At 39.2% G+C, this 26,219-nt stretch overlaps 2 protein-coding genes across 2 annotated transcripts; both read right to left on the reverse strand.

Moving 5' to 3' along the window:
* Nucleotides 1–243: 243 nt before the first annotated feature.
* Nucleotides 244–6,746, reverse strand: rhebl1 (Ras homolog, mTORC1 binding like 1). The gene is made up of 8 exons (XM_010881624.3): nt 6,322–6,746; nt 3,987–4,058; nt 3,711–3,778; nt 2,195–2,277; nt 1,987–2,043; nt 1,858–1,905; nt 1,633–1,714; nt 244–1,540 (listed from the first exon to the last, which is right to left on the reverse strand). Exons 1-8 carry the CDS (start codon nt 6,371–6,373, stop codon nt 1,448–1,450), a joined length of 555 nt encoding a protein of 184 aa, XP_010879926.1. The 5' UTR covers nt 6,374–6,746; the 3' UTR covers nt 244–1,447.
* A 4,413-nt stretch (nt 6,747–11,159) lies between these two features.
* On the reverse strand, nt 11,160–25,582 carry LOC105017210 (limb region 1 homolog-like protein). Its single transcript, XM_010881623.3, has 16 exons — nt 25,432–25,582; nt 20,430–20,514; nt 19,747–19,780; nt 19,443–19,582; nt 19,020–19,123; nt 17,083–17,206; nt 16,837–16,905; nt 16,677–16,741; nt 15,550–15,622; nt 14,837–14,920; nt 14,257–14,333; nt 14,070–14,147; nt 13,783–13,947; nt 13,619–13,685; nt 13,357–13,518; nt 11,160–13,279 (listed from the first exon to the last, which is right to left on the reverse strand). Exons 1-16 carry the CDS (start codon nt 25,495–25,497, stop codon nt 13,194–13,196), a joined length of 1,479 nt encoding a protein of 492 aa, XP_010879925.2. The 5' UTR covers nt 25,498–25,582; the 3' UTR covers nt 11,160–13,193.
* Nucleotides 25,583–26,219: the final 637 nt, after the last annotated feature.

The raw sequence follows: 26,219 nt of genomic DNA on the forward strand, positions 1-26,219 counted from the left end.
ATCATCAATCACCTAGCAATACTTCCTTCTACTACTTATGCAAAGAGAAGCACTACAAACACGTTTTTTTAACTAAATAACAAAAAAAATAGATCATGGGGTGGGCCTTCTGGATAAATTATGGTAATGTCAGTAAAATCCATTGGCTTCTAGTTGATCTTTCATCTGTAAGGCTAAAGTGGAAACACAAATCAGGTTATGGTGAGCACTGTGTTAGCTGGTATTCCATGACTCAAAACAAACTCCATAAGTCATAATGCATTATAAGGTAACCATGTTTTGCATGAATAACCCTATACTTCTGGAATAAAAAAAAAAGATTAAAAAATTAAACCAGCAGATGCTGTGGTCCCCATTAACTGGTTTGTAGCCCACGGTGGTAAGGAATTATCAGTAAATTAATAAGATTTTCATTATCTTATTAATTATAGTCAATACATTTTATTCAATAAGCTGCTGAACAAAATGGTACTGTCTCAAGAAATAACCAACAACACTATCAAACATCTGTCTACTAGGGTCCTAGTTCTCTGGGATCAAAAAGCCAGAACTTATAAATATAACTATCCCTTCCACTCTCTTCTAGTCTAAACTTCATTCAAGGGGGCCTAGATAATTATAGTGTAATTATACAGTGAAATGACAGGTAAATCATAGAGGAAGGGAAAAGGAAGGGAAAGAGAACTAAAGTCCTCACGAACATAAATGTGTTCTAGAAAATACAAATTGGCATGATTTACAGTTCAAGACTGAAGTGTATTCTGAAGCTGACTTGAACACTGTTCTGTACAAAACAAAATTGCTAAGACCAATGCAAAAGGAACTATATTTCCACAACACACATGTTGTGTGAAGGAAAATAAATCCCAAAGTACAATAACCAAGACATTAACCAGTTGTGAATTATACTGACTTTCCAACGCTCACACAAATGCAGAGTGAACTGTGGGCAATATCAGCCATGGCCAGTATATTCAGTGAAGTATACAGATGACCTGAGAAAAGGAGTCAGGCATGTTTTTTCAGGCATTACGTTCAGCCTTTACTATGTACAAGGTAAAGCTAGCCAATGAGAGTTTGGGGCACTATCCAGTCAGCACTCAACCTGTTCACACGTGATTAACTAGTAGATAGAAATTATTGAAATATCAGGAATATGTTTTTGTTGTTGTGAAGTTTGGGATTGTGACATTTGGCATATTCATAGGTTCTGTTTTCTCATGAACATTATAGACTTCAGTAAACCAGACAATGAAACCCTTGTGTGACACCTGTCAGTTCTCCTTAAATCAGCCTTGAATGTGATTGACTGCCTTTGAAAAACACTGTCGAATTATAAAGGCCACATTGCAGGCCCCTTGGTGCTGTGGAGATCATAATTGGCAGGCTGGTGATGTTGTGTCTCCTGGCATTGGCCAATGAGCTTACTGCTGTCCTGGTGAGTCTCTTACATCACTGCACACTTTTTATCCTCTGAGGGAACGTTCCCATCCGCCCTCTCCATCTCCAAGATGATCTGCTTGAACACCTCTACCGCGGTCTATATTGCAGTAGAAAATAAAAATAATGGAACGTTTTGGAAAACAAACTTTTGATGAGTAACTATTCCTGCAGAGAAAATGCAGTTCTTACCTCATTCTCCTTGGCAGAAGACTCCATGAATGCTGCTCCCCATGAGTCAGCCAGCTTCTTCCCTTCCTCTGGCTTGATCACCCTGAATGAAGGACACATGGAGCATGATGTAATGATATCCGGTACAGTAGGCTTTTATAGGTCAGGGGGGAATCAAGACTGTTCTTCACATACTGACTGGGAGCACTACAGCACTCTCACTTTATTTACCTCAAGTGTGCTTACCTTTCCATGTGGAGATCTTTTTTGTTCCCAACAAGAACAGTTGGCACCCTGAAAGAAAACATCCAGTTGAAAACATTTCTAAATAGATCAAAAGCAATGTCTAACCATTTATCATTTCTGTTCACTTACTGTATTTTCCCAACCATATCTAGCAGCTTGTCATGAAGAACCTGAACAACTTCAAAACTGCAAAAAGTGAAAGATAACAGACTGGTAAACTGGATCCATGTGTGCAATGAAACAGACAGCTCTACATACACAGCGGAGCCACATGGTTAACAAAGTGAAAGTTCAAAAAACGATCAGCACCAAATGAAATGTACAAGTCACCATTTACCTTTTCATGGAGGTTACTGCATAGACCAAGACATAACCATGTATGTCCATTGAATGAGACTGAGGAAAAATAGAATACTCGTCCTGTGGAGACAAGAGGGGACATCTTTAGAGGTATTGCAAAAAAGATGGAAGTACGAGTGCCTCTGGAAAGAATATTTATCATTGTTTTTTATTCACAATCAGTCATATACAGGCTGTCTGTGGCGCGTCGGTCTAATCACTCTCTCCAAGTTGACCACCATACGTTAGCGAAAGATATGGGATTCATTCTTCAAATGGGTTTCCTGTGAGAATATAATATCAGAGGAAAGGAATCTGACATGGGCTAGAACCATGCTTCTGCTATTTGATTAGTTGAGACCCTTTGTTTCCAAGAAGTAAAAGACCCGCTCTTCTCTCATTTGCACAGGTCTTTCATACCATGTATCACGTGTTCTAATACAAAGTATATTCAAGCAAAATTGTATCCATGAAATTGCTATTGGAAACACCCATGAGATCTGTCAGTATTTTAAAATCACTACCCAACCTGAGTGGGATATGAGGTCGGCCATATTCAATCAGAAAATATGCCAGACATGAGGGTTAATCTGATCAACAGTAAACGGTGACAAATCAGACCCGAATCTATCTGAAGACAGAAAACACCTGCGCTATTACCATGCAGGCCTGCCAAATGGTTTTTAAATCTTTGATTTTTGATTTCAAACCACTTCACTTTCTCTAGATTTTTTTTGTTACAGACATCAGTTAGGGTTTGAGAATTGCAAAGTATTCCCAAAGTGTGCAACTACGCAGCCACGCAATTTTTTCCTAAGGTGTGTATATTGCTTTCCTCTGTCCTCTGTAATTCGATGCCCTGTGGAACTGCCGTGATGACAATGAGTAAGTGACTATATGGCATGCTTTCTGGCACCATGTTGGCTACTGACATAGAGAACTACGTAAAGAAAATACATAGTTTTGGGATAGGTCATTAATTTCAAAGCCCCAAAACACTGTGCTCTCCAAATAATGTGATGACAACCCTAGTATTTTGTTTATGCAAACTCCCACACCATGGGCAAATGTATGAATAAAATGTACATATATAAAATAAATTTTTTTTGTAAATAATAGATCATATATTTTTTGTTTAATCATTGCCCAAATGGCAAGGCTATCACTGCCAAGAACACGAACAAGATAAAAGATAAGCCAGCTTTAAACATTATGTATTAATCCCTATATGTAACAGTGACTAGTGATGTTTTGGGGAAATATAAATAACATTATGATACATTTTATTTTGTGTTTCTGTACCTTACAATCAAAGCATAGTAACCCACTCAATGCACTGCTTCTAAAATATACTTATTTTCTGAAAACAATCTTACAGTGAGATCAATCATAATTATATGCAGAAAATCATGCACTTAATTCTGATTCATGTTTGGTTTAACAGTCCTAATTTCTTATTTGAGAAACAGTGGATAAGAAATAGCATGAGTAATCCAGTACAAAATATTACATACCTGACCAGCAGTATCGACCAATTGAAGATTGAAATCTTGACCATTGACAGACACCATTTTGTTGAAGGCTGATAAGAGAGAAAGACCCAGTGGTCAGGTACAAGCCAGACCACATAAGGGAGAAACATGGTATTTGCTGAATATAGCATAATCATAAAAGTAGAAACGCCTATCATCTTTTCACTCATACATACTACTTTATCCTGAAATACACATCATTGTGTGTAACATACGATAACAAAAACTGATCTATTGATGAAGTTAATAAATACTTACTGTTTTCAATGGTAGGGTCATAGGAATCTACAAACTGTCCTTCCACGAACTGTATCGTGAGAGAAGACTTTCCTATAAAGGTAGAAGAATAATGTAGCCATTAATTACAACTTTTAATTATTTCATAATTCAATGGAATGGTGGTCAAATACCATTGGTGTAAACAGGTGTAAAACAGACCAACAAGGGAAAGTTAGTTTTACAAGGGACATTCGGTTGATATTTGTTTTCTCTTGTCAATACCTATAGTGGATATAAAAAGTCTACACACCCCTGTTAAAATGCCAGGTTTTTGTGATGTAAAAGAATGAGACAAAGATAAATCTGTGTACATTTTAATGTGACCTATAATGTGAACAATTCAATTGAAAAACAAACAAATAATTGACAGATTTCGCAATCTGACAGATCTGGAGCAATTTTGCAAAGAAGAGTGGGCAAATATTGCCACGTCAAGATGTGCCATGCTAATAGACTCCGACCCATAAAGACAGAGTTGTAATAAAATCAAAAGGTGCTTCAACAAAGTATTAGTTTAAGGGTGTGCACACTTATGCAACCAGGTTGTGAGTTTTTTATTTTTCCCCCTCAAAGATTTAAGTTTGTTTTTCAATTGAATTGTTCACGTTATAGGCCACATTAAAGGTGGAAAAAGTTCTGACATGATTTATCTATGTCACATTCTTTTACATCACAAGAATCTGGCATTTTAACAGGGGTGTGTAGACTTTTTATATCCACTGTATAAAGGGAAGCATTCCATGACTATACAAATTTACATATTTAGAATCAGGATAGGATGGACTACAATCCACACCTTTTATTTTTTCAAAAGTATGATTCTATTACGCACTTTTTTTTGGCACAGTTTTTGTAGGTGGAATAGAATTTTCTACATTTTATAAAATGTTGAAATGTAAAATAAAAAAGAAATAAAACAAAAGCTATGGATTATAGTCCATCCTCCCCCAGATTCAGAATTTGCACTTTTCGTAGTCACTGCACAAATCTTCTAAGTGCTATTGAATTTCAATTTATTTTTGTTTAAATGTTACATTTTGAAAAAACTAAAGTTGTGGAATGTAGACCATCCTCCCCCGATTCAGAAAATGCCATTTTCATAGTCATGGCACACATTTTGTAGGAGGTATTGAATTTTCTAGGTTTTATCAAATTTTGAAATGTACAATTTAAGAAAAAGCTAAAAGCTGTGGATTGTAGTCCACCCTCCCCCATTTAGAATATGCACTTTGCAGTCCCGGCAAGCTTTTTGTAGGAGCTACAATAAAAGTCCAAAATTACGCCCAAAAAAGCATAATTATGAATTAATCAATAACTAATCATTGTAATCTATCCTCTCCGGATTCAAATTCTGTAATTTGCATAGTCATGGGATGGTTGACTTCATAGATATTGACAAGAGAAACGAATAACCAAAGAATGTCCATTACAAAACTAACTTTACCTCTCTAGACCTACGCACGATAAGCGACACAGCATGAAAACCAGGGGTATTTTCGTGTTTGTTCAACAGGTTTAATTTGCGATGCTAACAATGCCCATAGCATCACAACAGCCTAAATATTACACATGATCCAAACCGTACACAGTTTGTTGCTAAAATAAAAAAACATACAAACCTACATTGACAATGCTTAAGAGTACACATCTCATACTCATTTCCTATGCAACAGACTGTATTAAGACTGAACGTTTACTATTCGACTACCTGCTCATAATTTATAGCTGAATACGTGGCGGTAAGCTTAGTAGGGCTAATGAATAATGTGTCTAAATAAGTTGCTGTGGTGGCCTAATAAAACCAATAATTTCCAGAATCATAGGAATATATGGTTGTTTTATGAGAAATAAACTAAACGTGATGATTCCCTGTCTCTGCACAACAATTAGACGATGTGATATATGACTAGTTTACAGTATACGGATTTTGCCACCTTCGAATATATGTGTAACTTCGCAGGCGAACTTGTGGCAAAGTCATCACTTCGTAACGGTGACTAGAATGGGAAGGCTATATACATCGTTATATCCAAAGCAGTGTACTTTTCAAAGCATGGTTACAAGACAATAGTTCCTATTTTGAGGTAGATACAGAACTCAGTTCACAATCACATGCCTCACATCATGTTAAGGTAAAAACTTCTAATGAAAAGCTAACGTACATTGGCCAGCTAGCAATAACAGCGTATCCACAGTCCGTAGTGAAAATCCTTTTTTGGCGTAGCTAGCTACTTGTAGCGGCTAGCTATGCAAACAAAAACAAAGGATAGCTAGCTAGTAACACGTTAGCTAATTTGTTTCTTATTTTACTCACCTACAGATCTGTACCCAATCACAGCAATCTTCCTGTATTTTGATTGAGGCATTGTTTTAAAATATTTACTTGAATAGATAGTGTTGAAATGTAGTATGGTACTTTTGATAACGAAACAAAAACTTTATCGCCGCATTCGTATTACGTCACGTGACAACAACAAACTTTCAGAGCCGCTCGATCTAACTCCCCACCGGGCCTCGAGTTGTAACTTCAGAATGGAACTGAAGCTGTTAAAACACGTATTTTTGACTGATACGACCAATAAATAGGTTATCGATATAGTTATGTATGTCGATAATTAGTTTGAAAAAATAAAAAGACGAGTTTTTGGAACTTAAAACAGGAAACGAAAACGGCTTATTCACAGCAGTTGCGCTTCGACAGCCACACTGTCGGAAACTGGAGAAGCACACCGTCGCAAAATTACATACGTCAGAGCTTGAGGGTACCCGTCAGGAGAATGCTAAACCAGAGCTGACTCCCTCTGTAATCGAATCTAGTTTCTAATTCGTAATTTATTTATAGCAAACCACAAACAAAATCAATGGTTTTATTTTTTAACAGGTTTAGAGCTTTTGTATAACACTGAGAGGAGGCTTGCTTTTAGTCAAAAAGTAATTATTGCTGGTGTGATTTGTGAGGACTTTTTTGCTATTACAGACGTTTCGTCATGTTGGTGGGTAATAAAAGATGTTTGGTATTTTACTGCGGGACTAAACAAAATGTTAGTTGACGCAATATCGCGAGACTCAGGAGAACGTTCGCATGCGTAGACTTCAAACTAGTTTTGGGAATTACCTATTTTTTTCGGCGAGACGGCTTTTGGCTCCGCTTGGACTTTAAGAGCTGGCTCATTTGGTTCCTGAACGGCTCTTCGTTTAAATTACCTCAAGATCCCTGCAAAATGAGTTTAGGATCAAGGAGAACACTAAAATACTGTCAGTGGGTGATATAACTGCTCGAGAATGAGACCCAAGCACAGCAGTGGATGCATCAATAGTATATATGTGATTTTATTTACATTTGACAAATGTTATTAAACTAGGATTTTTTGTATGAATTATAATTTTTCCATTCATAAAATTCAGGATAAGTAAGTTGTTTCAGCATTATTTTATTCTCAAACATCAACATAGATACGCTCTCCCCACAATTGTATTTCTGCAGTAGATTTGCAATCTTTAGCTCATAATGTTGTACCTTATCTGCAAATAATTGTTTGCACGTGAGCTGTATGCAGTAAAGGCCCCTACAGACACCTTATTTTTGTACACAAGCTGTGCTAAAATGAGCATTATCATCACATCGCCCTATAAGTGTGTTCAGAAATTTTAGAAAACCAATTTTAGTTTGATGCAGATTACTTTCCGGTAACTTTGAGGGGGGAAAAAAACATTTTGGATTGATATGACCCTTGATGACATTCGAGACGGTATATGTATCCAAGAAATCTGAGGAAAGGACTGTGCAGCAGCTCGACTTTGTGGAAATCCTTTTCTGCTCTGTATAACAAATCTCATTGTTACATAAACATAATCAATGGTCTCAACTTAAAAGTTTTCCTGTTTTGTACAGCAGAGGTCACTATTACCCAAATGCTCTGTGCCCACATCCTAATTAGTGTAATTTACATGTAACGGGACACAAATACCTTTTTAACACATTCAGATAGCAAAAAATATTCAGGAGTTTATATAATTTATTTTTAATGAGCATGCAATAAAACAACAATTCTACTAACCATTAGATAATTGAATCTATGCTGCAGCAGCTTATTTGCACTGGAGGCACAATCGTACACTACTTGACTATTTATCGGGTTGCTCTTCCTTCATATGCCTAACAATTTTCCTTCAGGACAACCAGTCTTTTGCTAGAAAATATTGACAAAGACACTTTGGCTCAGTCCCAGCCACAGCAATATCCGCAAATGCCACTGTTCAATTTTGAAAGAGGGTTTCCAAATCAATGATTAAAATGAACCCTGGGGTTGTTGGTCTATAGTTGAGAGGACCCATGAGACAATAGGCTTATTTGAAAAGTACTAATGATGGGGAAGAGCAAAAATCAGTTAGTGGAACTTAAGCAAAAATGTTTGGTCAACAGATTTGAGCCAGTGTCTTAAATATTATATATAAGTATGAATCATATTCAACCATGTGAAAGTGAAAAACTGACATAGATTTTTTTTTTAAAACTACTTTATCACAAGGAGTGCCATTGATTTCATAGCTTACTATGATTGTTATACCAAATGGCATATTTATGTGCACAAATTGTGCTAGTTAACGTCATCCTAACAAGTGTGATATGGGATTTCTAAAGAAAAGCAACTTTTGGCATAACTTCATATACAAAGCCATCTTTGGTTAACCTTTCCTTACACAGGAAGAGACGTAAGCTCTTAATTCAGGCACATATCTCCCACCTGGATGACAGCAGATTTATTATTGGTGTTGGCCTCTGACTGCCCATTCTTGGTCTGCCCCCTCTGCAACATTCGTGAATACAGATACTTAAGCACACACACAGTACACTCATCACAGTTTGCCTTGTCCTTCAGTTATAGGTAATTGTTTTCAGTATCTACCTAGCAGACAAAAAGCCAACAAATAAGTACAGTTTTTTGTACATATATTTTTCCATTCATACAATTTTGGGATGCTGCAGTAAGTTCATCATAATCGTATGCTTGATCTTACAATTAATATATAAAAATAAATTAAACCTTTGTGGTAAAACTGTTCAAAACAACTACATAATGACATTATCGTGGTGCATACTAATCACAAAAAACGTCTGGGACATTAAGTGCTGAATAATTCTAATAATAGGGATACATGTTCACAAATGTTTTGCATGGAAATAATATGCTCTTCAAAAGGTGATGAGAGTACAATCCCGTTTCCAAAAAGTTTGGACGCTGTGTAAAATGTAAAGACAAAACAGAATGCAAAGATGTGTGAATCATTTAAACACTATATTCAATAGAAACTCAACATTAGATTTTCTTCCAAGAAACAGTAACATTTCTCAATTTCAACATCTGATATGTTGTCTTTGTATTATATTCAATTACATTTAGGGATAAATTATTTGCACATCATTGCATTCTGTTTTTATTTGCATTTTACACAGCGTCCCAACATTTTTGGAAATGTGGTTCTACAACCAAAGAGTAATAACCTTTTTTATCCATCCCTTGAAAGAAGCACACAGCTATCAATCGTTTGCTCCTTGACCCCAGCAAGCAAATGTTACGGTCTGCAACGTATTATTACATTTTACTGAAAACAATCTATTGGAAAAAAGGAGAGGGGCGAGGAAAAAGTAGAGAGATCTAGAATACACACAGAATGTACAAAGAATCAGGGGTTCAAAATGTAGATATAGGAGATATAGGCATAGGACTAGAAGACAACAAAGTATACTCTAAGCATAGGAAAATACCAGCTCCCTTGATTATGTTAATATAATTTCCTTGACCAGAAAGGAAATATTAAATACTCTGTTATAAACTTAACAGAACAAACATAGTTTTGGTCTCATTGGTGCAGGGTCTCAGCAAATGTTAGTGATGTCACACTCCTTTAAACTACGTTAACTGTTCACTAGCTGCATAAAAAGGATCTTTGATCAAGTACTAATCATGATTACATACTTGTACATAGTGTTCATCTTTTCAAATATCTTTGCCACCCTAAAATGTGTGGATCATATACAAACATTTTTGTAATCTCTAAATCAGAGGTCTCAAACCGGTTCCGTGGAGGGCCGAGTGTCTGCAGGTTTTCGCTCTCACCTTGTACTTAATTGACTAATTAGGTCACTAATTGGTTCGTTTCTACCCCCACCTGGTTGTTTAGGTCTGAACTGGGAACCAATTTAAAGGAAAACCCAAAAACCTGCAGACACATGGCCCTCCGTGGAACCGGGTTGAGACCTCTGCTCTAAATGGTTAATCCAATATGGATGAAAATACCCTCACGTCAAAGATGAGTCTGCACATTAATCCCAGTCATTCTAACATTTAAATATACATGTTAAATATAGAGGCAAGGAAAATTGTGTTACTCTCCAAACACTGAGTTCACTTTACATTAGGATAACAGCTCCTACTGGGACTGTCGATACAGAATCAGCAATTCAGTGTTGACAGTGCTTACAGTCTATTTAGACCCCTTAACTTTCTCCATATTTAGTTGTGTTATAGATTTACTTTATCATTGATTTCAAGTATACAATGTACACTTGTCAAACCATGTTTGTATGCTCCCCGCTTTGTTCATATGGGCACAGTGCTGGAACAGGGCCTTCCCCAAACTTTTGCCACAAAGTTGGAAGCACCCATTTGTCGAAAATGTCTTTGTATCCTGTAGCATTAAGATCAATCAATCAAATTTATTTATAAAGCCCTTTTTACAACAGCAGTTGTCATAAAGTGCTTTACAGAGACACCCAGCCTTAAACCCCAAGGAGCAAACAACAGTAGTGTTGGATTTCAGTGGCTAGGAAAAACTCCCTAAGAAGGCCGAATTTTAGGAAGAAACCTAGAGAGGACCCAGGCTCAGAGGGGTGACCAGTCCTCTTCTGGCTGTGCCGGGTGAGATACTAATAGTCCAATTAGAATAATAAATACATTTCTCTGGGCTAAATCCAGAGCCTATTTGATTCTAGACTAGGTCAAAAGTATGACCAGGTGGACAAGGACAGGGACAGCAACAGGCCCCCCAAACCAGGTACTCCGAAGGTGTGGACCAGGACCTCATCTCCTCCTAAAATGTAAAACTGGAGGAAACTGAGAAAATTTAGAAAGTGCATTCCTCATATCCCCCAGCACAATAATATAGCAGCGTAACACCATGGAACTGAGACGGGGGGTGAAGATGACCCTTCACTGGAACTAAGGCCAACAAGCCCAAACCCGGCAACACAGCCCCAGACCTTTATCCCTCCTCCACCAAACTTTACTGTAGGCACTATGCATTCCAGCAGGTAGCATTCTCCTGGCATCTGTCACACCCAGCTTCACCCATCAGACTGCCAGAAAGGGAAACTTTATTAATCACTCCAGAGAACATGTTTCCACTGCACCCGATTCCAATGGCGGCATGTTTGACACCCCTCCAGCTGACGCATGGCACTGCGCATGTTGATGTGAGGCTTGCATATAGCTGCTTGGTCATGGAAACCCATTTCATGAAGCTCCAGGCACAGTTCTTGTGCTGATGTTTCTTCCAGAGGCAGTTGGGACTGTATCGGGAGTGATGCAACAGACGATAAGCGACTTTCACGTGCTACATGCTTCAGCCCTCAGCGGCCCTGTTCTGAGAGTTTGCATGGTCTACTGTACCACATCGTGGCTGGCCTGTTGTTGCTCCTAGATGATTCCACTTCACAATTATAGCACATACAGATCAGGGCAGATCTATGAGGGCAGAAATTTCACAAACTCTCTTGTTGAAAATGTGGCATCCTACTGTATAACATTGCCATGTTTAAAGTGACTGAGCTCTACAGCAAGACCCACAGGTGAGCAATAGGTGTGGCTGAAAGACCTGAACTCAATAATCACTAGGAGTGTCCACATTTGGCAATTTAGTGTAAGTTCCATCTCTGCAGACAGAAGAATTCTGAAGTTTTGTCAGCGAGACCATTCAGTTCTTGGTTACCTGCCTGACCAATGACCTTTTTGCTTTGGTTACTTAGTTTGGCCAAATGGCTGGTTCTTGAAACAGACCTGATGGTTCCAAACTTGTTCCACAGACTCAATGATGAAACCCACTGTGCTCCTGGGAACTTTTAATGCTATTGTATCTTTTTTTTAATCCAAATCCATTACTCAACACAATTTCATTTTTAAGGTCTACGGAGTTCCTTGGACTTCATAGCTTGGTTTCAGCTCTGAAATGCAGTGTGAAATGCGGGACCTTTTATAGACAGGAGCTTTTCTAACTAAAATCCAATCAGTTAAAGTTCTAGAGACATCTCAAGGATGATCAAATGGCACAGGATGCATCTGAGCTAAATTTGGAGTGTCATGACAAAGTGTCTGAATACATTCGTATTTTTCATTTTTTCATTTTCAATACATTGGCACAAATTCCTAAAAACATGGTTTTGCTTAGTCATTATGTGGAATTGTGTGTAGATTGAAAACATATATTCAATCAAGTCTATAACACAACAAAATGTGGAGAACGTGTAAGGATGAGAAAGTCCTGTACATAATTCTTTGCTTCCTCAGGGCAGCGGTATGACTGTCACTGGTGGTAGATAATATGCATGTCCACAGTTTTCCCTCCTAAGACATACTTATTTTAAATAGGATGGCAGCCAGAGAAAACATTTTCACTATTGGTAATCAACTTGACATCATTAGCAGTAACACCTGGGCACAGTGTTTTAATCCAGCTTGCCGAGCACTGCTGTCAGTGAGGGAAGAAGTCGCTAGCGTTAGTGGTCTTTAACTTTTCTGTGATAGTATTGATTTTCACAGAAAATGTATAACCACAACACCAATGTCAATGTTCTCTGAAAAAATATGAATAACTCTTTGAACAAACCAGTTGAAAAAAATTCTCCCAACCTGACATCCATTTTACAGAAACTGCATCTGTTCTCACCTTGGTGCATTTCGGTACCTGACCTATATCTATACTCTGAGCATTATCATTTTTGAGGTTCCAAGTTCATTCCCCATCAGAAGAGTCTTCTCATCCCAGTGCTGACAGGATCACCAGTCGTCCATCAGCAAACCGGTAAATCCCCTTCTCGGTTTCAAAGACTGTTTATTACAACCAAGTGTTTGTGGGATGTTCTTTGGTAAGCTCACTTTGGTAAACCCAGGTCACTGGATTGTTCAATTGTCACTGGATCTTGGATTGCTCATTAGCCAATAGGAGCCTGAGTGGTATAGTGGAGCGGGACACGGTCAATGGCAGTTTATGCAACCCTGGGAAGAGAAAGGACCATAATTGTATGTGTGCATGTATGCATAATTGTATATGTGTGCGTGTGACCCTCACATACCAAATGCTCTGATGAGTTCCTTCTGTACTGTCCAGGTGAGAGTGTTGATCAGACATGCGGAGGTCAACCCAGCAAACAGTATGTTATACAGGAAGACAATGTGGAAGTTTCCCAGCCAGTTATACCGACCAAAGTCTCCCAGCAGATCAAACCGGGTGATGCCTATATTGTCAAGGTCCAAAGGAGACACATTCAACGGTTAATGTTTAAATAAAGCAAGTGTTTTGTACGTAAGGCTGTCATACAGCAGCACCAGACTTACCCAGACTCCTAGAGAACACAGGCAGGGCTGAGCTGAGCACCAACAGAGACACACAGTTCCCAATAATCTGAAACATTTTAAAAGAAAAAATGTTTGAAATGTTTTAGAATAATGTTATTGGTCTCCATAAGTTCAGTTCACTTGTTCTGAGTGTAAGTGTGCACCTGTGTCAGTGTAGTGTCCTGCGCATGTGGTCGTAATCCAACGAAAAGTGGGGAGCTGTAGAAACCCACAACTGAGGAAATCATGAGGTACAGGATGAGAACCACCTGTACCGCAGCTCCCAATGAACCAAACATGGAGAACGAGGCAGCGCCCAGTAGAGGGTCCTTCAAACGAAGAGAAAGAAAATTGATATTTACATCCTACGTTAATACAATGAAATCAGTAGTTTAAAAGAAGCGTTTGATAAATAATTAGTAATTGCTTGTACAGGAACGGATCCCCTCACCTGCATCCCTCGAGGCATAGCCGAATCATCAAACAGCAACTCCACCACATGGTAGCACACTATGAGCACACACACCACCTTAGAAAGAGAACAGACGACACAGCCAATCAGAACACACAATCAGTTCTGCATGAACCGTGAATTGGTGACATCAAGTGACATCCATGGTGAGTCTTCCTCTCCTCACCGTCAGAGCCAGCAGCAACAGCATGGCCAGTGGGTATCCTAGGTTACGTTGCCAAGGTGAAGCTTTCTTCCGCATCTCTAAATGCAGAAGAAACAAAATCAAGACTTAACATCTGTGAATCCCAGCCTATCTTTCAGTCTGGGTTTGTCTGATCAACAAATTCCATGCCATAATTATAGCCAAAATTGTTCTGACCAGGGCCTCATGGCATAACAGCTTTACATTTTTATGTAAATGTAAAGCTGAAATCTGACAGGAATCGTTCCATTAACAGTGTCATGCTAGTATCAATTCATGTAGACTGCATAGCATATACAGTACATAAAATAATTTTATTATAAAACTCTATAATATTCAATTGGGAATTATTGTTGTGCTTTCCTTTGGACCTGCTTTGATGTCATGGAGAAGGGCAAAAAATAGAATTGCTTTCAGATTTAGTGCGCTGAGACGCTGCTGACGACATTGAAATTCCCATGTATTCATATTCCAGAGCATGCGTATGTTGGGTATTTTAGGCATGTGTCGCTCTGGAAAAGGGTCTGCTAAATTACAAAAATGTTTTATGACAGTTAGTTACCCAAAACAATCCGCCGGGCCTGAATGTTGACAAACTGGTTTCTCAGAACCTCTGCATTTAAATTAATCCAACATGAGGTCCCACCTGCAGAGGAGAGTGTAACATTGTGATCAGCTTTTGTTAAAATACAATAACAATTTTGTAAATTACAGTTAATGCAATGGGCATTAAATATAAGGATATAAAATGTTCTCCAAAATAATTTGGACAGTGACAAAATTATTTTGGGCTCTGTTTTCCAGCATATTGTTTGAAGTTATACATGGATGATTATGGGTTTAGCGTGCACGTTGTCAGCTTTATTTTTAAGAAATTTTTATTGGATTCATTATTTTCTACATACTCTCTCCATTATAGGTTACTAAAAGCGTTTGGACAGATTAACCTAATGTACAATAAATTAGTCATGTTTAGTACTTTCCCACATGTTATTTGCATGTGATAATTGCCCAAAGTCTGCAGCCTATAGACATAAGAGGGGTATCTTCCCGGGTACTGCCCTGCCAGGCCTGTATTGCAGCGACCTTCAGTTTCTGCTTATTTCTTGGCCTGTAGTCTTGTCTCCAACAAGTGAAAAGCATGCTCAACTGAATTCAGATTGGGAGTTTGACTTGTCCAGTCTTTTCCAGTACAAAAATTAGATGTGTCCATATCCAAATAGAGTGTATCAATGTCCTTTTGGAGATCACCGTATGCTATGTTATGGGACTTACTATTGAGTTTCCTGGATAAAGAGGCTTCTTCAAAGTGAACACAACTCAATGTCTCATCAAGATCCTCCAGCAGCTGAGGATGAAAGACATTTGTGGGGTCAGATCAGTCAATCTATATAGTTACCTCAAAATGATTTGTACCGTTGATAAAGATAGCGAAAGAAAAATACTCTTAGAAAACACAGATAATGAGCTATACTGTAATTTTTTATATACTATTGGCACATGTTTTCAGTGCTTTCTGCACCCTCCCTTTGCAAGGATAATGACTCTAAGCTTATGGAATATGTTTAATGAGTTTGGGATCTAGAAGGGGTCTGACCATTCCTCCAAACAGTCTTTCCATATCCTTAAGATCCTTTGGTGTGCACATATGCACCGCCTTCTTCAATTAAAACCCAAAGTCCACTACTGAGATGACCACTGCAAAATGTTAAACCTTGATACATTAGTAAAACAACAGCCCCTGGGCCACTAGTAAAACAACAGCCCCTGGGCCACTAGTAAAACAACAGCCCCTGTGCAACTAGTAGTTGTCACCAATACTGTGCATGGCCAAAAAGTAAAATGTTTGTTTCATCTGACCACAACAAACAATTCCCATTGTAATTCCAATAATGCTTGGCAAAGTTCAGGTCCTGCAATTTGTGGGTTGCGTTCAGTAAGGGCATCTTTCGTGTAACCCTTCCAAAGAACTTGTTGACATGTTGATTTTGCGACTTGATAACCAGAAATATTCCACTAGACTGTGCAGTTTACAGATGTTGTATACATGGAGGACAGAGGAAGGAGGTTAATTTTAAAATAAACGTAAATCCCTACAATTTCAGTCAGACTCAAAGTAACTCACAAGATTTGTTAAGTAAAATATGAATTAGATTTCCCAAAATAAAGGTGAGTCCTTACACAACAAAAATATTTAGTCATGCATACAAATGTGTATAATATTATTTTCACTTTGACATACACGATATGTTGTGTTGATCAAATCACAAAGAAGTACAATGAAATACCTTTTAGTTATACACAAACTATTAAATGACCAAAGGGGTTAAGTGTCTATGCAATCCACTGCAGAGCACATACCATCGCACACAGACAGACATGAGTCTCAGACACAAACTCACCCTGGGTTTGACAAGTAGGCTTCCTGTGACACTGAACATGCGTGACAGCCCTAAAGGAGTGCATACTGTGGGAGACAGGATACATTATAATAATATATAATACACAGACATCACATATGCACAATGCCACCTAGCTGGGATAAATGTGTACTGAACTTACATAACAACAGCAGGACTCCTAACAAGGAGATGCAGGAGTAAAGATAGGGCAGATAATACTCCCACAGATCTGACAGACAGAAAATGTTACACATGAAGTGAATTATGGATTCATATTAATTAAGGGTATTACATTAAAACGCTAACAAACTACGAGAAGAAGTGGGAAAGCACATAAAACAATGGGTTCCAGTGAGATAAGACGAAGAGAGAGCAAGGGAGACAAGGAGAATAGGGGTTGCTTTACCGTAGAGGCTCTGTCTGGCCATGCTGTCATCAAGTATGGCCGACGCCACCCACACCATGCCCAATACCAGCAGGGTCAGAAGGAAGAGGACCACCGCAGTCTCATACAGACGGCCCAACACCCCCTGTATACAGAGGTTATACAGACATTATACCATGTTATATAACGTATGTAATACATCAGAGGATATACAGACATTATACCACGTTATATACCATATATAATACATCAGGGGATATACAGACATTATACCACGTTACACCATATATAATACATCAGAGGATATACAGACATTACACAGTGTTATATACCATATATAATACATCAGAGGATATACAGACATTACACAGTGTTATATACCATATATAATACATCAGAGGATATACAGACATTACACTGTGTTATATACCATATATAATACATCAGAGGTTATACAGACATTATACAACATTATATACCATATACACCGATCAGCCATAACATTATGACCACTGACAGGTGCAGTGAATAACACTGATAATCTTGTTATCATGGCACCTGTCAGTGGGTGGGATATATTAGGCAGCAAGTGAACTTTCTGTACTCAAAGTTGATCTGTTACAAGCAGAAAAAATGGGCAAGCTTAAGGATCTGAGCGACTTTGACAACGACCAAATTGTGATTGCTAGATGACTGGGTCGGAGCATCTCCAGAACTGCAGCTCTTGTGGGGTGTTCCCGGTCTGCAGTGGTCAGTACTTATCAAAAGTGGTCCAAGGAAGGAAAAGCAGTGAACCGGCGACAGGGTCATGGGTGGCTAAGGCTGGCCCATGTGGTCCGATCCAACAGACTAGCTACTGTAGGTCAAACAGCTGGAAAAGGTACTGCTGGTACTGATGCTGACCCCTGTCCAGTGCCGTAAGCGGCAACAATGGGCACGTGAGCATCAGAACCGGACCACAGAGCAATGGAAGAAGGTGGCCTGGTCTGATGAATCACGTTTCCTTTTACATCACATGGATGGCCGGGTTCGTGTGTGTCGCTAACCTGGAGAACACGTGGCACCAGGATGCACTATGGGAAGAAGGCAAGCTTGCAGAGGCATTGTGATCATTTGGGCAATGTTCTGCTGGGAAAGCTTGGGTCCTGCCATTCATGTGGATGTTACTTTGACACATACCACCTACCTAAGCATTGTTGCAGACCATGTGCACTCTTTCATGGCAACGGTATTCCCTGATGGCATTGGCCTCTTAAAGCAGGATAATGTGCCCTTCCACAAAGCAAAAATGATTCAGGAATGGCTTGAAGAACACAACAACTCAAGGTGTTGACTTGGCCTCCAAATTCCCCAGATCTCAATCCAATCAAGCATCTGTGGGATGTACTGGACAAACAGGTCCGATCCATGGAGGCCCCACCTCACAACTTACAGGACTTAAAGGATCTGCTGCTAATGTCTTGGTGCCAGATACCACAGCACACCTTCAGAGTGGAGTCCTAGTGGAGTCCATGCCTCAACGGATCAGGGTTGTTTTGGTGGCAAAAGGGGACCTACACAATATTAGCCAGGTGGTCATAATGTCATGGCTGATCGGTGTGTAATACATCAGCCAGGTCCCTACATCTACTTCCAACTATTGTGAAAATCCACTCAGAAATATAAGTCTATATAAATAAGTCTAAATACAAATGAATTAACTTTTATTAATTCAGCATATTTACAGGAAGCAACCCTCTTAGTCAAATGCTACAGGTTATTTGCTGACCAAAATTATTTCCCCTGGCTAAAAGGTTTGCTGGGCTACAAAACAAACAAACATCCTACAAACTTTCATCTTCATCCTTAACAAAAAACCTTAAACCCAAAGAGTCAAAGGTCTCTCATAAGCCCTGTTAAACACAACCGGATGAACAGAGAGCTATAAATCTGCAAGGCACTGTTCCTGAAGCAGGTACCTTTTTGGATCCAGCGAAGCCCTCAGACTCAGTGAAGAAGTAGGCAAAGGGCAAGAGAATGACCAGGGACAGGTTGGAGAAGAGGAAGACTAGATTCCACAGCTCTGCAATGAGGTGAGGACAGACAGCATAACAGAGAGTAAGAAGCTCACTTCCTACATGCTAGTCTGTATTGAAGTATTTTGTGGTAATTTAATTAACAGTTCTAAAAGTTCTGGACTCTCATGATTCCACATCTGCAGTCAGTTAATCGTCCCTGAGTGAAAGTAACAGTTACAACCTTAGCAACCTGGCACAAACTGTCATTTATCTCCAAAAACAATAATGTAAATGTTTAGCAAATAAGTGCAGCAGGCATTAATCATGCCAGATAAAGTGTGCTTGAGCATGTGAGTATGTTAATGTAGGAGCTTGTGTGAGTACCGTGTATCAGAGATCCGTTAAGCCACTGCATGTAGTAGCTTTGTGGGAAGGAGAGCAGGACCTCGTTGGACAAGATGGAGAGAGGTAAGAGTAGAACAGCGCCAACAGAGACAGAGAGCGTGAACGTGCAAAGCCAAAGCCTAGAGAAAGACAGAAAGAAATATTTGGAGGGAGCAAAAATGTACTTCAAAAACAGTTGCCCAATATGAAACAGAAACCAGATAAAGCAAATTAGTTGTCTTATATTCTGTGGCAAATACAAATATGATTGGTGAGACAGCCTCTGTTGTTCCAAGTAACTTACGCAATTTTGTTGACTGTTGCATCTTCGCTGTCATCTATAATTTAAAGATACAACACATTAGTATGGCTTACAGAAAGAGAAAAGGTTTGTAGGGGTCATTAAACCTGAACAAGAGGCTGGGAACCTAATAAATGATGCTGTGATATGAGCTTCGGCCAGCAGGTAACCTAACATTTAGACCATCTGACCAGTAACCAAAATGTCACTAGATTTAACCCTAGAGCAGGCAAGGTGATAACATAGTTGATAACATAGGTGATATAGACCCTCTTGACCATTAAGACATTGGCAAGACATGTCAGTACCTAAGCAGTGTTTTTCTCTCCTCTACACTGTGTATTCATCTAACTTAAGGGGATTATTGCAAAATATATATTCTAGTTTTGTATGTATGTGTTCCACAATAAAAAACTGTGACAGAGAACATAATCCTAATTTAAATACATTAAACTCAGAGACACAATAAAATGTGAATACATTCATGAAGGTGTAGAATTTCTATAGACAGAGTATGTCTGCCCTGGCTCTAACACAACGCTAACTGGTATAGAAGAATATTGGCAGATATACGAAATATCAAGGCTTTGACATGTAATCAGTAGAATGCTGGCCTGAAGAAACCTAGCAGCCCACAGCAGCCTGATCTCTACTCCTCTGACATTCTCTTAAAAACACACATGTACCTAAGGTGAACTCGGCGGTCCTCTTATAGTGAGTGATGACCAGGTAGGAGACGATGTAGAGACAGACGAAAACCAAGACACAGATCTGTGGATACGAAAAAAAGGAGGTCAAGGTCAAGCTTTTCTATGACTGTCAATGCTAATTGTGGCCAACCATGTTTTATTGCTTTGTTTTCCTTCTTAATAAATTAGGATTCATAAAGAGAAGAATACAGTGCAGAGAAATCCACAGAAAGCGTTGAAGTCTGCAGAAGACCCAAAGCGTTGCTGTAAATAAGAGCGACGAGTGGGTTGGCGCAAGGTTAACCAACACAAGAAGTATTCAGGTGTAGAGTGTGATAAGAACAGATAGGCTTTTTAACCAACAGTTGATTCATCAAGACGTGATCCAAATGATCTCATAGATGACTGAATCAAGAACACACATGGGAGTTCCTCTCCTTCTCTGTTACCTGTGCTGTGTTAATCGTTGCAATGGTTGCTGAGTGACATCACACAACCTCTCCGCCTAATTAATGGAACACGATCAAAGCCGGGTGTCTTCAAATCAACAGGAGTCCAAACATGCATACATGAGTGAAATCTGATTTTGCCCATCTGTAAAATTGTATATCTTGTATTTTCAGATTTCTGAACACAATCTAAGTGGTTGCCTATTATGAAAAATCTTAGCTACATAAACTTAATTTAGAAGAATTGATTGAATGAGAAATAATGGATGCACAGAGTAGCTTGTGGTTTTATCCTGAAAACAAAAGTTAAGAATTCAAACCTTGAAAATCAATCACCTATTAGTAGCATAACATTTAAATTTCCTTTTCAACATAATAAAAGTACCATCATTTCCAAAAATGTAATTTCTCTGTGAAACTGCATAACCAATGTTGTTCATTGGAGTGGATTTCCTTTAACAAAAGGAAGAGCTTGGCAATCTGTGATTGACTGAGGCCCTACTTTTATAACAGGGTCATCAGACATTGTCCTGTAGTAGACAGATTATGGTGCGACAGATGAGAGGGGGGAAAATGATCAGGATTATCAGATTAAGCAACGAGAGAGTGGAAACTGGCTGGGACAAAAGAAACCACCAACATAACACATCCTCATATAATGACTCAATACATATTACTAGATATTTTCTATCGATGCATTAAACAGACCAGTGAAAGGATAACACATTCAGATTAACAGAGAGAGGGATGAATGTCAAAATATCCTAAATATTAAACATACAGTGAACTTAAAAAGCAAATAATATTTACACTTCTTTTGGATTTGTATTCCAGCACTTTGGATTGGAAATCATAAAATGACGATGGGGTTAAAGTGCAGACTGCCAGCTTTATAAGCATTTTCAGTATTTCTTTAAAAACGTTTCACTGCAAATACATTTGGAATTAACTGTACATAGCTACCTCCTATCTCAGAGATTCCGGAAAGCAAAAATAAATATTCTGTTCCAGAATGTTCCGTTCTAATAAAATATTCCAATACAACATGTAAATATTTTAAACTGTGACCATGAAACACTACGTTTGGCTGTTTTACAGCCCTCTCAGATATTAGGCTTACAGCATACAACCATTTGTAGAGGACATCAAAGTGCAGGCCAAATATAGTGTGATACCACCTGAAGGGGATCCAATCGTGTAGACTTCAGCTGTGATTTCCATATTATAGAGAATTGGATAAAAGTCATATAAAAACAGAACTACATTCTGTAACAGTTAATGGTCAGCAATTAGGGCAACATTTCTATCAACATTTCCAAATGCAACCATGTCCATTATAAGCATTATTGTCACAGGAAAAGACGAGTGTAATAAAAGTACACGTTTGGGGGAAGGTGTGAAGATGCATCAGGCTCATCAAACCAGTGCATTAATGTGTATTACATCACACACACAATTGAATTTTTTGCTTACTCAGCAGAGCATATATATGAGGTGTGGGGGTCAAAGTAGCCCCACCCACTTAGACTGTAAGGCGCAAAACAGTGTAAAGACAAATCATCCAGGAAAATAGTAGTTGGGGGTTAATTTGATTATTGTTGACTTTGTGCCCCAATAAGCGATAAAATTCTCAAATATGTTTAATGACATCGTACATGTCATGAATGGTCTTCTACACATAAATGTCTGCCATTAGGCCAAAAGAGAAATGAGACCCAACATCTAGCAATTGAGATGTGCCATTGAGAGTGAGAGCCGGCCCTTTGTTTCATTGACTCGGCCAAAGGGAAGTAATGTTTATTTGTTGCTATGGAGGGAGTCTTGAGTCCACCCAAATAACAGGGTTTCTTCCAGGATACCAATGACCTCATCTTCAGAGCACAAGGGGTCACCTAGTGGTTTGATGAGTATGAACATGATGTGAATCATATGCTATGACCTTCACAGTCACCAGATACCAACCCAATTGAACACCAATGGGAGATGTTGGACCCACGTGTTAGACAGTGCTCTCCACCACCATCATCAGAATACCAAACAAGGGAATATATTTTAGGAGATTGGTGTTCCATCCCTACAGTAGAGTTCCAGAGACCTGTAGAATCTATGCCAAGGCACATTTAAGCTGTCCTGGTGGCACCTTATTGAGGTGTTGGACTTAACTTCATGTTGGATTTCTTTTCATTTGTCCACTCAACTTCTGTCTCGCTCGCTCACACAGACACTTTATTAAGCTTCCAGCTAGCATTCTTAAAGCACCACCTCATGTTATTTCCTTGATACTGAACACACCCACCATGACCTTCCATATTTCTACCCACACAAATTCTAATTCTTGTAAATCCAAAACTTTAAAAGACATTCCTTCCTTAACAATCCAACTGAGGCTTCTTGGGTATACACTACATATGGCAATACCTCTAGGTCATGTAAAATCTTCTTAAACACCTGTCCATTAGCAACTAGACTTCTACATTTAGATTGCAGTCCCCCAAAAACCCCACCCCATCAACTCATCTGATTTAGAATCTCATGAAGCATTCCTCTAGTCAATTCTGTGATTGCCGATAAGTCTATTCTTCATCCAGGGGGTGGCAGCTGAGTTGCATTCAGGGGCCCCATTTTGCAGCTCTGGGCCAGGTGGTTGTATTTGTGGAGGTAGCAGTTTTAAATTCACACAATATAAAGCTGTATGGTAACTGAGGACTTTGATAAAGATATGAGGGAGTCTGGGGGAGAAGCCAAATAGCCCAGCAAGCTAACAACCCCAACAAAAGCCCTACTTTGCATGAGAACAAACTGCCAGCAAATGGAGGAAAGAAGATGGAGAGTTAACAGCAGATATACAAGCAGCATATCGGGACAAAATAATGGCCTTGTTTCAGGGCTTTAAGTTGGGCCTTCTATCCCAACAAACACTCCAAGAGAAAACACTGCAAGTTTGTTATTGCGGCTTCCCTGTCCAAATGATCCTCATTCTTCCCTTTCTGATCTGGTCCATGACAGACAGACACAGACCAAGCCCCACTGAGACAACTTTACCTGCTCTAATCCAGAGGACCTCAGAGCTTCACCTGTCCAAGCTCTGACACACAATCCCTTCCCTATCTGTCACTTTGCCTCACCTGTATGTTGCTGTTTGTCATGGTCTTTACTTCACTATATTTTCTTTCACATCTTTTCACCTTACAGTATATTCCTCTCTGCAGTAGTGTAAACTCTTTAAGGATATGCTAGGCTGCCACCCCTAGACAAACTCAGGTCCTGTGTACTGATGGAATTCTCCAGTTGAGGACTGGGTACTAACATCATACACACTTATAGGCACATAGTTAAGAGATGGAATATAAAGGCAACACATTTGTCAAGAATTTCAATGGAATTACGTATGTCATAAAGCCAGATGGCACCACCATAACATTGCAAAAATCAGGATGTCCCTCCTCAACTGATGACAGAGCAAGGAGACCCCAAAGAGGGGTAAGTTGTGTTAATTTGAAAGAGATTCAACCAAACTCACTTACTGCCGTAATCCAAGCAAAAGGTGCTTAGAACTGCTCACTCTTACGCATCACACTGTAACACAATCTTACACTTTTTTGGACAAATTATCAATTTATTTTTTGTTTAAATATTGTTGTTTACAAGTTTAATTATTAGAGGGTGAATAAAGATCTGAAACATGTCTTGATTTAAGACTTTACATTAAAAAAAGCTGCACTTTCAATAAAGGTGTGTAGACTTTTTTATATCAACTGTACCAATGTATAACATATATAGATACATACAAACAATACCAGACATAACCATGAACACACATGATGAAATCACACATCCAAGTAATCCAGCATCTTAAGGATCTTGGTCAGAGACAGTACAGTACCAGTACCAAAAAGCATCATATTTACCTATCAGTAGAAACAGCGCCATCTAAACGGGACCTTGGACTAGACACTTCTATCTGTGGGAACCGTAGATCTGAGATATTTAGCATCAAATACTTCACATCCCAGACCTTGTTTCATAACCAAATACGATCTTAATGTCCCTAAAGTGCAGAGAATCAAAGTCTCAATCAGTTGTTTTAGGGTGTACAATTGCAGATGGTCCGCTCTATACATTGTACCATGAGGATTAACCAACTTGGTGGGAATTGCTAGTGGGAATTGCTACATTAGCCCCTGTTAGTGGGCAGACGGGTACCAGTGCTTTGATTAATCAGCACGCACATACGTCCCGGCAATGCGTTTCGTTTGGCAACCATTCCTACTTTGACAAAAACAATGCAGCAAACAAGGAGCAGCAAGCACCAATATGCATCGCACGAATAACTCACTTAAAAAGTGTGATGTGGCTCATATAGCAAAGAACATAGTAGTAATTGTAGGGCAAAAATGTAATCGAGAAAGGATGTCCATTCACAACAGTTTTGAGACATACAATTGCATTTGTATCTGGCTGATGATGACAGCAGTGCAGTGAAAGTACTCCAATCAACAGGCAAGCTGAGACTTTCACTGCAGTCTACGCGTAGCCTACCGTTTACTTACTATGGTTTCTCTGACTCGGTCGTGGAAAAGCTGTTCCCGAACGGACACGTCTTCTGGAGCTTCCATTATTTGACAACCATATCGTGAATTGTTGGGCTTTTGTGTGGCTCAAATGTATAACTGTTTTGTTCGTTGATGCCGCTTCATCATCTAAGCGCAGCACCGCAGTTTCCTATGCTGTTCCTATGGCTGCAGCTACTCATGGGATGACGTCTAACTCAGTCCACGCCCCTCTACTGGAGTACCGATGTAAAAAATATACATCTATATACACTGAACAAAATTATAAACGCAACACTTTTGTTTTTGCCCTCATTTATCATGAGCTCAACACAAATATCTAAGACTTTCTCTATGTACACAAAAGGCCTATTTCTCTCAAATATTGTTCACAAATATGTCTAAATCTGTTTTAGTGAGCACTTCTTCACCGAGATAATCCATCCACCTCACAGGTGTGGCATACCAAGATGCTGATTAGACAGCATGATAATTGCACAGGTGTGCCTTAGGCTGGCCACAATAAAAGGCCACTCTAAAATGTGCAGGTTCACTGCATTGGCGGGGCCCGGGGAGTCCGAAAACCAGTCTGGATACTATCCAAGGATATGCCTCCCCTGACCATCACTGAACCACCGCCAAACTGGTCATGTTGGATGATGTGGCAGGCAGCATAATGTTCACCAGGGCGTCTGCAGACTCTTTCACGTCTGTCACATGTGCTCAGTGTGAACCAGCTCTCATCTGTGAAGAGAACGGTGAGCCAATGGCAGACCTGCCAATCCTGG

Source organism: Esox lucius, chromosome 17, assembly GCF_011004845.1.
Source record: "Esox lucius isolate fEsoLuc1 chromosome 17, fEsoLuc1.pri, whole genome shotgun sequence".
Lineage (NCBI taxonomy): Eukaryota > Metazoa > Chordata > Actinopteri > Esociformes > Esocidae > Esox > Esox lucius.